Source organism: Fusarium subglutinans (assembly GCF_013396075.1).
Source record: "Fusarium subglutinans strain NRRL 66333 chromosome Unknown NRRL66333_c0000109, whole genome shotgun sequence".
NCBI classification, from domain to species: Eukaryota; Fungi; Ascomycota; class Sordariomycetes; order Hypocreales; family Nectriaceae; genus Fusarium; species Fusarium subglutinans.
The window spans coordinates 69,671-85,821 of NW_023502172.1; the positions used below are offsets into that span (position 1 = coordinate 69,671).

General features: G+C 49.7%; 5 protein-coding genes across 5 annotated transcripts; 2 read left to right on the forward strand and 3 right to left on the reverse strand.

The window, feature by feature from the left end:
- Positions 1-174: 174 nt before the first annotated feature.
- Positions 175-3,868, forward strand: FSUBG_8172 (serine threonine kinase; the record flags this gene model as incomplete). Its single annotated transcript, XM_036686552.1, has 3 exons — positions 175-199; positions 241-1,265; positions 1,316-3,868. The coding sequence occupies 3 exons, from the start codon at positions 175-177 to the stop codon at positions 3,866-3,868; spliced, it is 3,603 nt and encodes a 1,200-aa protein (XP_036536329.1).
- Positions 3,869-4,640: 772 nt separating this feature from the next.
- On the reverse strand, positions 4,641-8,064 carry FSUBG_8173 (uncharacterized protein; the record flags this gene model as incomplete). Its single annotated transcript, XM_036686553.1, has 5 exons — positions 4,641-4,798; positions 4,858-5,040; positions 5,377-6,526; positions 6,580-7,410; positions 7,456-8,064. The coding sequence occupies 5 exons, from the start codon at positions 8,062-8,064 to the stop codon at positions 4,641-4,643; spliced, it is 2,931 nt and encodes a 976-aa protein (XP_036536330.1).
- Positions 8,065-9,253: 1,189 nt separating this feature from the next.
- Positions 9,254-11,789, reverse strand: FSUBG_8174 (oligosaccharyl transferase STT3 subunit; the record flags this gene model as incomplete). Its single annotated transcript, XM_036686554.1, has 5 exons — positions 9,254-9,524; positions 9,578-10,721; positions 10,775-11,449; positions 11,508-11,531; positions 11,654-11,789. The coding sequence occupies 5 exons, from the start codon at positions 11,787-11,789 to the stop codon at positions 9,254-9,256; spliced, it is 2,250 nt and encodes a 749-aa protein (XP_036536331.1).
- Positions 11,790-12,640: 851 nt separating this feature from the next.
- Positions 12,641-13,157, reverse strand: FSUBG_8175 (F1F0-ATP synthase subunit E; the record flags this gene model as incomplete). The annotated part of the gene is made up of 3 exons (XM_036686555.1): positions 12,641-12,714; positions 12,824-13,001; positions 13,137-13,157. 3 exons carry the CDS (start codon positions 13,155-13,157, stop codon positions 12,641-12,643), a joined length of 273 nt encoding a protein of 90 aa, XP_036536332.1.
- A 689-nt stretch (positions 13,158-13,846) lies between these two features.
- On the forward strand, positions 13,847-15,983 carry FSUBG_8176 (dynein intermediate chain 1 cytosolic; the record flags this gene model as incomplete). Its single annotated transcript, XM_036686556.1, has 2 exons — positions 13,847-13,969; positions 14,028-15,983. 2 exons carry the CDS (start codon positions 13,847-13,849, stop codon positions 15,981-15,983), a joined length of 2,079 nt encoding a protein of 692 aa, XP_036536333.1.
- Positions 15,984-16,151: the final 168 nt, after the last annotated feature.

Consider the following 16,151-nt stretch of genomic DNA (forward strand, 5'->3'; position numbering starts at 1 on the left):
TGGTTGTTACCCCAACTACACCAGCGCCTAGGACTTTCAACCCTCTTGCTAGATGCGCCCGTGATCGCCTCGACTTTTTAGTACGATCTCACGATTTGCCTCAACTCGGCCTCGTTGGAATTTTCTACGACAGTCTTGCATTGCTTCGCAGCGTAGGCTGCTCGAGTCCCTCCAATGGACGGCGACGAGCCCACGCAAGGTACGCCTGCCCATCTATCCAATGCTTCCCCCTTCTTCAAGCTGACCTCCCTCTGGAAGCGACGCAGAATGTTCTGGATCCGCGCCGTGTTGGGAAGCAGAATTCAGGCTTCTCAGACGAAGATATCTCCGACATAATATGCGTCCTCTACCCACACTCTGATTCTGCCCGTGTCGAACTCGAACGTCTGGTCGGCGAAAACTCCCCACATATCATTGGAAAGGACGAAGCAGATGGCGTCGAACCCGACTATGCCTTGGAAGACCAGGCAGCCCGGTTTCTCGCCAATCCAACCGGCACCGGCACCCATGCCATCATCCTCCGTCTGTCGTCGCACCTCAAGACTCCGAAAGCCGGCTTTGTCTTTGGTCGAAATCCTGTGCGATGCGACGTTGTGTTTGTCAATGATCCCTTGAAACGAATCAGTAACATTCATTTCCGGATTTACGTCAACGAATATGGCACTGTCATGGTTGAGGACCAATCGACCAACGGTACCATTGTGGATGACCACCTTTTAACCTCCCACCCTCAAGCCAAGGGAAGAAGTGACCCTCCGATTAGCAAGTGGGTTTTGAGTTCTGGATCCATCATTAAGATCTATCTCCATAAGGAGGCCCGGGACTTGACTTTCCGAGTCCGTATACCAAGGCGTGATAATGAGTATGACCAAGCATATACCGATAAAGTCGACGATTTCTTCACACGTCATGGGCTACCACGCCAGAATGAAACCATCACGCCTGGACCAGGCGGCCACGTTGACCTCTTCAAACAACCTGCCCAGACTAATCTCAAAAGAGAAGAGACTAATGAGATAACACAGCGTACTCCTCAGACGTTGTCTAAAAGAAGAGACGCAACACGGGAATGGACGGGCTCCGGAAAATATAATAGAACCGGCTCGATCGGAAAGGGTGCCTTCGCAGTTGTCCACAGGGTCACCTCAAAGTATGACGGATTGCCATATGCTGCTAAAGAGATTGAAAAGCGCCGCTTTATCAAGAACGGCGTACTTGATCAGAAGGTAGAGAATGAGATGAAGATCATGCAGCGGGTTAAGCATGTGAGTTCTGCGCCTTGTTACCCGCTTCCATTGCTAACACAACTTAAAAGCCGCATATTGTTCGCTACATGGAGCACTTTGAATGGGATGACCGATTGCTGATCATCATCATGGAATTTGTGCCCGGCGGCGATTTGGGAAAACTCATCTCAGACCAAAAGGCTCTGAGGGAGGATGTTGTTCGAACCATGTCAGGGCAGCTCTTGAGTGCCTTGGGGTATCTACACGCCAATAGCATCACTCATCGCGACGTCAAACCAGACAACATCCTCATAAACTCACTCAATCCAATTGATCTCAAGCTTACCGACTTTGGCTTATCGAAAATGGTCGACAGCGAACAGACCTTCCTGCGAACGTTTTGTGGCACCTTGCTTTATTGCGCGCCTGAGGTGTATACAGAATATGCCGAGTACGACGATGACGGTGTACGTAGTCGAGGAAAGAAGGTGAGACGTCCACCGGGCCAGAGATACAACCACGCGGTTGACATCTGGTCTCTAGGCGGGGTCTTGTTTTATGCTCTGACTGCGTCGCCTCCTTATCCTGTCAAGAGTGGCATCAGCTACTCGGAGCTGTTACACAAAATTATGACCACCCGGCTGAACATTGCACCACTGCAGAGGAATGATGTATCGGAGCAAGCTATTGACTTCCTCTGCAGAATGCTCCAGCGCCGGCCAGAAAACCGAGCAACCGTGGCAGAACTCGAAAGCCACCCATGGTCTTCCGGCGAAGACTCTATCATCAGCGCTTCACAGTCCTTTGACGAGATTTCGGATGATGATATGTTTGACAACTTTTCCCAATTGCAACCTAGACAGTTCGAAGAAGATAGAGTCAGTGACTCTATGGGCGAAGAGTCAGAACAAGAAACCCCGACGGTACCACTAGAAGCGAACCAGCCAAGACTATTCGGAGAAGTTGGCGTCTCGGCGATTGGTAGCTCAGGAGTTATCCCGGAAGATTATCTCAATCTCGAGGACAGCAGCAACCATAGCGGAGACGAAACTGAAATCCTCCGGAAGGATGAAGATGAAGCATATCAATCGGACGATTTGGTCACGCCCAGGAACAGGAATCGCCGAACATATCGCCAGAATAACATTTCAATGGCACAGAATCAGTCTGAGGACCAACTTCAGAGTCTTGTCGAGGACGTGGCGTCACAGAGCCTCGGTGGGAATGAGCCAAAACTGCAAGGCCCCGGGCCATCGCGCTATTCTCTGCAATCGGCAGACTTCAATACTAGTAAACGAAAACCCTCGTCATATGACACAAGCGATGAGTTCGACAACACACCCCAAGGAAAGCCTACAATGAAAAGACTTAAGTCAGAAGGTAATATTGAAGATGTAGCACATGACGTACTTGAAGAGTACAAACTGCTGGTGCAAGTACCATCTGCCGAGAAGCAAGCTTCAGGGCGTCAAATCGACAAGCCTTACAACAAGACGTGTTTCTGGGAGCAAGACAAAACAACGTGGCACTTCGACTACCCGGAGCTCACACATTTGCAACACAAAGCTTTCGAGCGGGGTGCGGCAGCAAGGAATGAAAAATTCGAGCCCGGAAAATCGCCGTTATGGGATCTTGCGATGAAGTACTTCTCCCCCGTTTCCAAAGCCGGGTCACAAATCAACCAAGCTCGACGAAGCTCGCGGACACCCCAGGACACAGCGGCCGATGAGCCCCTGGAATTTCCTCCGACTGCCGCCCCGCTTGAGAACTCTCAGATTCCCGACACCATGCCTACGCACACGCAGATAATTGTCCCGGTTCAGGAAGATGAGCTCAATAGACGTGCCATTGGCGTGCTTGAGTCTCATCATGAGTCCTGTGTCTCTGGGATTAGTATTCCTATCAAAGATACTTTGGTGTCATTCGGCCGTGGCCCGGCAAATACTGTGGTCTTCAGAGATATACAAGAATCTCGAGTGCCGAAGTATGCGTTTAAACTGCTACTCTGGAAAGAAGATGGCACCTTTGACCCTTCAAAGGATCCTGATAAAGTCCCTCCTCCTTGGCTTCGAGATGCTGGAGACCCAAACGAGTATGGGTTTTACATCTCGACCAAAGCATCTGTTGGTATCAGCATCAATGGTTACCAACTTGCTTCTTCTGATGCCAAGAACCACAGCGGCCCCTCACACCATTGGGCTCGAATTTGGAACGGCGACACAGTGATGATATGGGGCGATAGAAAGAGCACGCAGACGAAGCTCGTATTCCAGTGTTTCTGGGGAGCTTCTTCACAGGCGCGTGAGGGGAATCAAGGCCTACAACTCGCATCTCCATCACTCTCCCAGAAGCTTGACACTGCGTGTCTGAAGGCAGAGAAGAGGATCAAGGAGGCCATTGAGAAGAAGAAGATTAAGGATGCAATCAACGCTGATCTTTGGGAGCGTACAGAAAATATTGAAAGAGAACAAGAACGAAGTCGTGCTTTTGAGAAGAAGCGAAAGGAGGCCATCGCTTATCTTGACTCTCGACAAACCCCTTTGTCGCGAATGGCTTCACCAGCAAGCGCACTCGGAACGAGTAACTATCGTGAACCTCTGATGTTTCACATGAGCTCTGACAACAACCTCTCGATCCAGTGACGAAGCGCATCATATATATGATTTGCGAGAGGAGGGTTTGTACATATTTACTGAAGTCTCCAGTCCTTGAACTGTTGCCACGGACACGGAGTTATGATTTCTTTTCTTTTTCCTTGGCATCTTTGACGGGCATATGGGCTAAGCACGAGAATTGCTGGTACTATGGGAAACCATGGGAATGGCGAATGCTACTTACAGCTAGATTCGTGATTCTTCTCGGCGAAAGGGGGCTTATCTGGATGGAGATAGATGCTGCTATCATGGCATCTTGGAGGAGTATATGTGGGAAAATGCAGAACATACAATATAGAAAATGATATATCTTGTAATTGAAGACTTTGCACATCTCTCCTTTTATACGACTGATATATCTTAGCTGTGACGGAAAATGATTGGCATTATACAAGTTGAACAAGTTTGTCCGTACCTCACCATTGAAACACATGTTGAGGGCCAGTGCATAACACATCAGGCATCAAGTCATTCTATCTCCAGGTGATAATACAATAGCAGGTTTAACCGAGAAAGCGCTTGTCATACAATCATAATCCTCCTTCATACAAATCATAATCATTTCTCGTAACCGACCTCATTTCAACTTTTCATCATCCGGATCCAATCATCCAGAGGTCGATGCACATGCATCCAACATTCATACATTTTGTTCCCAAAAGGTTCATTTCCACATATCTTCTCGTTCGGGAGCTTAATCACTAGGCTCAAGTGAAAGTGTGGCGATGCCTTATGAAAGCATGCTGGTGGTTATCAAGTTTTAGACAGCTATGCCATCTATAAAAGGCTGAAAAGGCGATGTATCATGAAAAGAAGTGTTCTGGAGAGTTTCATGAAACTTGTTGAAATCTGGACCAGGAGATACTTCTTCGTCTTCCTCGACGAGTGAAGAAGCGGTCTCTACGATAAGTTTGTACTCTGCGAGACTAGAGCGTCAGTCGGTAAGATTGACAGCATTAGTTTTAGTCAAGACTCACCAATATGGTCAGATGCACTCTCGTGGGAGTCATCAGCAATGCTCGCCTCCTCAACTGTTGGGATAGGATCAAATGCATTCTTCCATACAGACGTGTCTGACTGGGCGGGCGAGCTTTGCTTGCCCGCGTGCTCTTTCTTTGGTGAATTATCAGATCTAACAGAAGAAGTGCAGTAGGCGAATTCTGGAAAGCTGTGCTGGCGAGGTGTATAATAGGGGTTGCCACTGGCTTGACACTTAGTCTTGTCAAGAGTTGAATCCCTGTCGATGAAACTGCACGAGCCAGGATCCGTAGATGAGGCAGTAAAAATGTTTGACGAGCATCTAGATTGCTGAGGACATGGAGTTGTCTGGCTGTCAGTGAAACTGCGAGGGCCAAATCGTTCCTAATTGTCTCTGGCAGTCTCGTTAAAGTTGTGACTTGAGGGGTATGAGCTTGCTCGATCGCCCAGGGGAACGGAAGATGACTTGTTCTTTGTCTTCTTGAAGAAGGATGAAAACACGCTCCCTGAAGACATACGGGATGGGAGAGATGCAGTGGATTCCATGCACTCATCATGGTAGCTGTAGTCGTGAAACTTGGGGATTGGCGCCTGGAATCCTTCGTCTGTCTCATGGCGTTCATGCGAGGGGCTGTCATCTGTATACTGATCTGCATAGGAGTACGCAGGACTTCGAAAGGAATCCCAGTCTCCGCCGTTATCAAAATCTTTGCTGAAAGCACCCTGGGAGTAGCCCTTCGAAGGTGCTCCTGGCCGAAAGTCGTCTGGTGTACGCAAGTTCTCGCGGTTGGGTACCGAACTAATTCTCGAAGATTGACCATAGTGAGGATGGAGGTACTTGTCTGTGACCTTTCTTTCAGGCGAATAGCTGTTGTAATATGATGGTTTCTTGCGTGAGATGAGAGGGGATTCTGGGAGCCTCATTCTGGTGGGAGACTCAGGCTCCGAGAACTCAGTATCCCCCTCGTAAGTCAAGGGAGTACGAACATCAACAGACTTCTTGAACCTCACAGTCTTACTACCGGAAGACTTGGAGGAGCTCGGGTCAGATCGATCAGAGTCAAGAGACTTCTCGCGCGGTCGACGCGGTTCTTTTTCTGTGGCATCTTGGATTTTCCCGGAGCCGTCTGAAGATGACCGATCACTGGCCATTGCGGACTTAAGAATAAAGTCATGCGGAAGAGTTTTCCATGGCTCGTAAACCTTGTTCGCAGACTTCTGGCCAGCCATTTCGTCTTCATGGCTATCAATGTGCATATCCCCTTTGGAGTGAGCCGTCGAAACCGAGTCTTCAACATATGGTGCCTGGTAATTCCGAGAGCGCTTTTCGCTTTCCTTCTGAGGGGAAGGAGGAGGAGGATCAGTGTTAGTATCTCCCGATGACTTCCGCTCTGCTCGGCGGCCGGAGGACCCCGTGTTTCTCGAAGGACAGTAAGAAGACTGTGAGGAAATGACAGTACCTCTGGGCTCTCGTGGTTCAGGACGCCTTCCACGGACCTTCTCGACTGTGGGAGCCTGTTTGTCGTACTCGGTGGTCTCGTTGTGGTCAAGGGAGGTATTCGGTTCCCCTCTCTTACGATTCCGATGGCGATTCACAGTCAGAGAATCCATGTCATCTTCCTTCTGAATGGCAGCTCGCCTGGCTATGTGGTCCTTCAGTCTGGGGGCCTGTTACTGCATGTTAGCTGTTATCTGATGTTCACGATATTCGGTTGGCATACCAGTCCAATTACAGAGTCGTCTGCCAGACTTCCATTGTAGTGGAACTCCAGGACGCAGGCATCGCAATAGTTTGTGAAGATTGGCTCTCCCGGAAAGACTGGGTGCTTGGCATGAAATGCCTTGGACCTCGCGCTTCCACAATTGGAACAGAAGTGGTATTGACGAACGACACCTCTTTTGTATTCCATCTCTCGGCAGCTTTCGCAGAGGTTTATCTTAGTGGATGGTCCTGGGCCAACAGGAAACTTCTTGTGGTAGAGCGCTGACCGAGTGTTTCCACACTCCGTGCAAACGTGATGGCGTTCGATGCGCTGAGGACTCACATCTCGTTGGCCACATTGCTCTCGCCTCCGGCTCTGCTGAAAGTCTTTTTCCTGTGTGGTCGTATTATCAGGGGCTGGTTGAGAGAAGCCGCTGAGAGTGGAGAGCGACACTTGTCTTGTGTGAGAATTTTTGCTTGCTCTGATAGCCTTGTTGAGGGCAAGATTCAGTCTGTCTTGAAGACGGCGGAGGTCGCGACGCAAGATTCTGCTGTTTGGCTCCTCGGCCAAGTCAGTCATCTTGGCTTCAATATGCTTCTGTAGGCGTTGCACTTCATTTGTCAACGGGCCGGAAACCTTGGTGTCTCCCTGATTGCCAGGCTTTTGGTAGCGCCCACTCCCTTCCCCTGCTGAGTTCAAGGTGTTTTTGAAACCCGCCGGAGGCATGGAGATCGTCGGTGCCTGATCAGACACAGGAGTTCGTGCTGCGACAGGTTGTGAAATAGGCGCAATATACTGAGCTGGATGAACTTGCATCAGGGTAGATGGCTGGTGCGGAACGTAGTTGATCTGGTGATGATAATACATTGGTTGCTGAGGAAAGGGTTGACATACTGGGACCCTGAGAGGCTGGCTCAAAGAAGGAACAGGAAATGATGACGATTGTACAACATTATACTGTTGCTTCGACAAAGGAAGGGGAAATTGAGGGGGAAATGTCGCAGAAGGCCGTACAAGAGAAACAGGCTGTTGCTGACTGTTCATGATGTCGACGGTCGATCTTCGAGAACTCGAGCGAGATCCCCGTCGACGAGACGATTTGCGGGGACTTGAACGAGGTGATGACTTGGCAAGATGTCGACGATGGTGTTTATTTCTCTTGGGGGATCTCTTGGAAGGATGAGGAGACGAATGAGGAAGTGCGCGAGACGTAGAGACTCTTTCAGGTGTATCATAGCCACGTTGTTGGCGTCCTCCTCGATCATCCGAAGAAGACAAAGAAGACGAAGAAGACGCGCTCTCGGAGCCAACTTCACTGGCATCGTCACATTCAGAACCAGATTCAGATTCAGATGCGTAGTCGATTGCTACACGGCGAGCGCTGTTGTTTCCAGATCCATTACCACGCAGAAATGGGAGGCCGAAGGCAGCACTCAATAGGTCGACATCATAGTCAGACCGACGGCGGCGGCGGCGGCGAATGGCTTTGTTAAAGATATTCATTACGCTTCAGCCAGGAGAAGCCTCCCGAGAGAGAGAAAAGCAATGTCCTTGATATTCGTATACAGATGGCGATTTAGTGGTGGTGTAGAGAGTGTTTGTGGGAGGGTAGATGAGAAGGAGAGTGGGCAGTTATGGTAGAGGAAGGAAGATAAGAGGAAGAGGAAGAAAATGGTTTCCGCGAGGTCCCCGAACAATAAACACGTAGACCTCTTTCGTTTGCTGGAGTTTTCTGTTATCGTTTGAAATTGTGGGCGCGTCTGGAAAAGAAGTTGAATAGAGGTGATTGTGGTGGCGGCCGTTGGCAGCTGGCAAGAACTGTCACTTGTTTCTACAAGTGGCAGCTTAGGTAGAGACTACCAGAAATGGGACATACAGTGAGCGCCCAGAGCTCGCAGGTTCTAGAATTAGTCTTTTGATTATACCAACAAAAGTCCTGTTTCTAAAAAGGAGATACCTAGTGAAAGAAAAGATCAGCTTGATGCTTCTGTCTAATATTCGACCGACGAAGGGGCTTACGGACTCCAGTCACAAAGGGTTCTTCTAATGATTTTGACCTAGAAGACTACCTTATGCTAACACTCGTGGTTTCTGCTCAAGGCCTACAATGCACAAGGGGTGTTGCTCCTGTACGGTTATTTTGGAGGCAGTTCCTAAAATGTCTAAGATCGCAGCGTACGCATCAGAGAAATAAATAACAGATATCTGTCAAGGAGAAGACGACGGCGACATCAAGTACGAAGAAGAGAGAAGATATGAAGATGGGACAGAGCATTCCCCCTCTCTTGTATGTGATTTTCTGTTCGGGCATGCCGATAAAGTCACCTACTTCGTTATCAACATTACCTAGCAATCAATCTTGTCGTTGTAGTCTATTCAGGCGTTTTCAAGCTGGCAAACGACAGTGCCCTTCTTCTCTTTCGTTGGCTTTATCAAGCAAACATGCCAAAGTCTTTGATGCCACTCTTTGTTGCCGCTGATAGATCATTGATTGACATGACAGATGGCCGCAAACACATTAAACATCATCCACGAGTTGCTTCAACGGTACTTTAACGAGACAGAGAAATCTCCGTTCCAACCAAATATTACACTGATATACATATTGAATTCAATTTTGTCTAAATGCGAGCTAAACCGGGAACCTTTATCCTTTCTTCCTAGGCTCCAGCACCAAAAGCTCGTTCTCCATCTAATCCACACGAAGAACGCGGGCACCTCGCTTTTGAACCGCCTTCTTCTTCTTCTGTCCACGGCTAAAGGCACCCGCTTCAAAATGATCACGGCCAACATTGTCAAGATCCTTGACCTTGTAAATACGAATGAGCCAATTCTCACTGGTAAATGCTTCTTCCAGCACATCGAGTGTGGGGCTTGTATCGGGCATTTTAACACCCCGGACTCGATCAACGATCTTTCCAGGGGAGTTGGTCTTGTTAAAGTTGTGGTAAGACATCTTGTACCTAAAATCAACCTGTTAGCATAGTCACCAATCGCTGTGCGGTAGTTTACTTACATCAAGCTGTTCTTCATGGTCTCGGTAGCACCGGCATCAACTCTATATTCGCCGCGTTCAGTGAAGAAGTTGCGCTCTTTGACCTCATCGGGCCAGATGCCCTCCGCAATACGAACCATCCAGAGGAACTTGTTGATATCATCACCGGAGTAGCCAAGAACGCCACCAAAGACGACGAGCACATAGTCAACCTCGTGCTGGCGCATGATGGGATAGCTGACCTCTTCGCGAGAACTCATGGCCTTTCCAACAGTAGCGATGTGGGTGTTGTTCCAGGTGTTGTTGTCAACAAGCGTTGGTCGATCAGCCATACCACCAATCTGATAACCATAGTCCCACCATGACATGATCTTGGCGTCTTTGCCGGTGTTTTGTCGGAGCCACTGATAGGCCTCCCGATAATCATCAATGATGACCGGGCTGCCATCCATGCGCCGACTGGACAGGACAACAGAGGGTGCTGAGTAGGCGTTGGAGGTGACCCATGTACAGTGAGTAACAAACATGACCAGGTAGACGACCATGCCAGCAACAACCGTGAGCTTGGACAAGGTGGTGTAGATACCGACGTCGGGCTTTGCGGTAGCTCGAAGTGCACCCTTGGCCTTCTTGGGTCCATCAACGGCCTCTCCTTGTGCAGCCTGGGTGGGCTCAGGCTGATTGACCCGCAGATAGGTGTCGAGGAGCTGAGAGGCAGCCATGGCAGCGGCAACACACACAACAGGTGTCAGTGTGAGCATGAGACGGACCATAACACCAGCAAAGTAGCTTGCAAACAGAGCATAGACAACAATGAATACATGCTCATCCGCGAGGTTCTGGAAACACATATAAACACCGGCAGGGAAGAGCCAGATGAGGAAGTTAAGATCAAAGAAAAATGAGGGCCATGCGGTAGGCTGATGCTCAGAGACTGAAGCAATGATGGGAATGTGAATCTTTGCATAGCCGGTGTCGAATAATGAATAGAATCGACCGCCCCAGGGAGCGATGTATCCAAATGAGGTCAAAAGAATGAGGCCAGCGAGACCGACGAAGAAAGTCGCGACACCAGCAGCAACTACAATGGTTGTAATTTGTCGTCCAGGGATAACAGACTTGACGTAAACAATGAATGCAATCACCTGAAGGAGGCCAAAAACACCTACACGATAATGTTAGTACCATGGGTCGCAATGAATGTTTGTGTATACACACCAAGTGCGGGCATGTGCTCATTGGTCTTGACACAAAGGAAGCCGACGAAAGGCACCTGGAAACTAGCCATGGTACCAATAGCGTACCACGTCGTGTAGCTGATATAGAGGCGATCGCTGTATCGACCCATGCAAATGAGAACAAAGGCATGGACGGGCAGCAGACATGTAATGAAAGCATATCCACCCCACGACGCAACCATGTATGCGTACGATAGTGCGCAAAGAGCACCCCACAGCATCGAGCCCAGCTTCAAGGCCTTAACCCAGAGGTAGAATGTGAGAACAAGAAGGAAAATGGCGATGGCCTCGTTATCGTAGCTACCGGCCACGGATCGAGAGATGTAACCTGGTGCAATGCCCATGAAAACTGCGGCAAGAAGACCAGCGGAAGAAGATGTAGTCATCTCATTGGTGAGTAGGTAGGCAGCATAGGCTGTCAGTCCAGAGAAGGCCGGGGCGAGAAGGACACAAATGTTTCGAATATCGACGGGAACCGTAAGGGCGCGGAGAGCGTGGTAGATGACGCCGCTTGTCACCATCAGACCAGGATAGAGGGTGCCTCCGGTAACCCGCCCAAGAGGATGCCATGTCCTGTCATCGAACCAATCCCAAAACTTGTAAAATCCATTGGCGACAAGGTATTTTGTCGCGCGGAAGTTGAACCACGGGTCGACTGTCTTAAAGGTTAGCTCGCCATGATGGAGCAATGTGTTAGTATGAGCAAGACTGACATTCGTGAATGATACTTTCGAAGCCTACGCCGGACAAGTTAGCAAAAGATGCATTCCTAATAGAGGAAGCCCCTCTGTGCCATGAAGACAGAAAAGCCAGAGCAGGAATTGAGGTCATTCGCCCATCATGGGAAGAAAGCACTTACGTATCACAGAAAAAAGGCGACTGGACACAGCTGCGCCAGCGATCAAGAGAAGAATGATGACTCTTAGTAGAGTCCTGGTATTTTGTCCGTTCACTCCGGCGAGGACGTCTTCGGTCTTTGCCGTCTTTACCACCATGATGGGTTGCGATTGTCGACGATATTTGACCCTGGAGTTGATGCAACTTGCAGAAGCCGAAACCCAAGATGATATTCAACTCCACCAGAAGGACAGCTTGGAGCTTTACAACTGAGACGGGGAGCTACAGGAGGTAAATGTGGGACCCTCCCCGACCTAGGTACGTATCCTTTACGCGGCCGGGCGTGCATCCACTTAAAAACTTTAGCAAGGTAGCTCGTTCTTCAGGTTACTAACCTACAGCCATGAGGTGCTGAGCCACAGTTTATCCGGCGAAGCTCTGGCGTGTCAAGAAGACGATGATGATCAGGTCATTCTACGTCAATTATGATGAATTAGACCAGGATAGCATGCAATATAGTTGAACGGCTTGCCAAATCTCATCTACATGGCACTTCACTAGTCACAGAAACTGCCTGGAGCATCAGAATCGCTTATCGTCGTCCTAGCTTTTTACTGTAAAACTAAACATACATACATCCATACCTGATACACATCATCATATACCTAAGCCCGCAGAGATAAACTTACTAGCTTTCCCGCTCAGAGTTTCCAATTGCATGCCCAAGTATTACAAGCCTTAACCAAAACCATTGACGTTTTTCTTGTCGTCTAAAGTAGATATATTGTACACCTGTACACAGAGTTAAACAGGGACCTAAGGAAACATCTATGCAGGGCCGCCATGTATATCCTCAATCATACACCGAGTCTGGTTCGAGGCTCGGATTATGCCTCGGCAGGACCTGTTTCCCTACGGTTGGTCAACCTTTTCGCCGAAACCTCCCATTGCTTCCATCCTCTCCCTTCTCATATCTTGCGTTGCGTTTCCCCGCGCCAGTATTACATATTTAAGGGTTCTCCTTCTGCACCTTCAACAGCAGCTTCTCGAGATCAAACTTGGGGTCTGAGGGGTCGGTGATAACTGCATGCGTGGTTAGTATGAGATCTCGACAGGTTATGTGTCTCGCATGTGCAATATGCCGCGGCCAATTGCTAGGAGTGCTTTTGAAGCGAAACTGAGTCTGACGTACCAGAGTCGCCAGATGTTGGGTTGTTCTTCTTAGCAAACTCGGCCTTAGCTTGCTGGATAAGCTTCTCCTTCTTCTCGTACTCGTGCTGTGCATGCTCGGCCTTTTGCGAGGCAGTAATCGCTCGCTGGTGGGTGAAACCGTAAAAGATACCCAGGCCAAGGGCGGACCACCGCAAAACCTATAAATGACTCAATTAGTCCTCAAGTCCATGATCTATCCAAATCTACCGCTCGAATGATCGCATTCCCTGACGTCGTCGAGTGCTCGGGTTGGGACACGGTCGAGCGGCCGAATCGGGGAGGATAACACGCACGTTCACTCCGGTCGAAGCCATTGGGAATTAGAGTCGCAAAAAAGGGCGAACGGGACGAAGAGCGAAAGGATCGGTATTGACGATAGTCGGCGGTCGACAATGGCTTGTCAATGGACCCAGTCGGAGTGGCTCGAGGGGATTAGATGCGTCGGCTTGAGGTGAAGAATTGAAAAGTCGTCGGGAAAAGTCGCAGTTTTTCCATTCGCTGCCAGAGAGAGCCAACCGCTGGCGGCTGGGAGCTCGGACAAGCTGGAGCCAGTAGCCAGTGAGCCGGCCAATGTGATCACGTGCTCGTCCTCATCTCCCAGATCAATTCACTGTGGAGTTGAGCAGCGATACGTACCGCCTCCAATTCCACTAGCGGGCATTCTTCAGATTTCAGGCTTGTGCAGGGGGGTTATGGGGGTTGCAGGTGCCTGAGTCGCCCGCGCATGGATGGATTCAATTGGACCCCATCACAAGCTCATACCTTGCAGCATTTCATAACTTGATCACTACAAACAAGCAACGAAGAACTTACATACGGTCACCTCATTTTGTCGCGAAGGACGACTTCTTATTTCTTGCGATTTTCTCGTCGTTTGTTTGCTTTGCGAGACCCTGGTTATCATCATTCATCGCGTTGTCGATTCATACCCTCCCAAATCCAGTCTCATAGGTAGCTCTCAACATATTGTTCAGTCTCGCGATGCGACTGTGGAACGTCCGCAATGCAACAACGTCGAGATGAAATCTTAGCGAAGAAGGCGAAGCTTGCTGAGCTCAAGCGCCAGAGAGAGCTTCGGGCAAGCCAAGCAACAGCAAGTCGCTCCAATATAGGAACCTCTAGCGACGTTGGTCCCCTGATACCCTACCGCCTTTAAGCCCATCGTTGACGTTTCTCGACCATAGTTGATATCGCCAACTCCTGGAAGAGCAGATAACCGCCGCGAGATCGAAACTCTTATAAACAGCCTCGTCGGTGATAGTAGGCCCGGCTCGACAGTCACGGGAGGACCTGGCTCTCCGGCTCCTCGTGGTAGCCGCCCAAACAGTGTCCTCAGCGCCGGCGAAATCAGCAACGAACCCTCCGAAGTCACGACTACTAGTCACGTTCAAGTTCCCGCGCAACCGCCACCTAGTCTTAGCACTGCTCCCCTCCTGACCGTTTTCGAATGCCCGCCGTCTCCGGTAAAGGAGGTCTTCTCATACAGCAAAGGTGTCCAGACGACAGAGGAGTGGACCACACCTACCAGAACCAGGGCTCAGTCTCTCATATCTGAGGCCGAAGATGTTCCCGCCGTAACCTCAACGCCCAGCAAGAGGCTGAGCAGGAGGGAGCGAGATCGAGAAGAGGAACTCCGACAAAAGATTAGAGAAGAGGTGGAGGAGGAATTGAGAGCGACAAAGGAGTTTCTGAGCGACGGCGTGCTTCCTTCCGGCTCGGTTTTGAATTATCCTTCCAGGAATCTTACTGCTGAAGAGCTGGACGCCGTCGCCCACTCTGATGAATTCGTTGACTTCCTAGATAAGTCGACAAAAGTGATCGAGAGAGCTCTCGACCAGGAGACATATGACATTCTCACAGACTACGCTTTACAAGGCCAGGATAACGATGATGAAGATGAAGATAGTGGTAACACAGGTGGTAAGGGGCGACACAGGATAAAAGAAGTGGTCCAGTTCTTTGACGAACGGTGGTCTAAGAAGCGCATGATCAGCGGAATTGATTTCTCGCCAAAGTTCAGCGAGCTTGTCCTCGCGTCATACACCAAAAATCCGACAGCTCCCCATGAACCTGACGGGTTGGTTCAGGTCTGGAACATGCACATGCAGGATCGCCCTGAATACGTTTTTACTGCGCAGTCAGATGTCTTGACTGCCAAGTTTTCTCCTTACCACAACAACTTGATTATCGGTGGTTCATATAGTGGTCAGGTGTTGCTGTGGGACACGAGAGCAAAGGCGGCTCCGGTTCAAAAGACTCCCCTTACGGGCTACGGTCATGCCCACCCTATCTACTCCGTTGATATTGTTGGTACTCAGAACGCCAACAATATCATTTCTTGCTCCACTGACGGCGTGGTCTGTGGCTGGACGATGGACGTCTTTGCTCAGCCTCAGGAACTTCTTGAACTCAAGAACCCTAGTCAGGCCAAGGTGGCCGTTGAAGACGTGAGCCCAACGTGCCTTTCTTTCCCAGCTACAGATCCTACATTCTTCCTCGTTGGCAGTGAGGAGGGCACCATCTTCCCTTGCCACCGATATGACCGTGCCGGTGCCAAGGCTGGTGTTGATAAGAAGATCAGCTACAAGGGACATACCGCCCCTGTCATGTCTGTGGATTTCCATCCTGCTAGAGGGCCGGTGGATTTGGGCGACTTGGTCATATCGTCGTCGCTCGATTGGAGTGTTAAGCTTTGGAAGGTTCGAGCACCAGCGGCGACATCCACAATCGGCTCTGGCGATGGCACCATCTCGCCTCTAATTGACTTCGTGCGTGAGGACGTCGTCTACGATGCTAAGTGGTCGCCCGTCAAGCCGAACATATTTGCATTGGTCGATGGTGCTGGATGGCTGGAGCTTTGGGACATTGCAGTCGAGACGGAAGAGCCTGTTTCGAAGATTTCGCCCAGCTCTCGAAAGGACGGCAGAACAATGCTTTCGAAGAGTCTGAACAAGGTTGCATGGGAGCCCAATGATGGAAAGCGTCTTGCGACTGGTGGCATCGATGGCTCTCTCACAGTATTCGAGGTTGCCAGTGGTCTCAGCGGCAAGGATGGCCCCAAAAACGAGGACTGGGCGAATGTGAAGAAGCTTGTGAACCGACTGGAGGCAGTTGGTTCAAATGGTGCATTGATAGTTTAGTGATCTCCATTGGATGGAGTATTGGCAGCATAGTGGCGTGCGTTCTTGTGTTGCGAGGTAGCTAAGAGACGAATGTATTGATATACCCAAGGCTTTTTTTGCTTTTTGTCCTTTTCACCAATGATTTAATTTAATCTATTGATCTCTAAGGTATGCATCACTCCTATC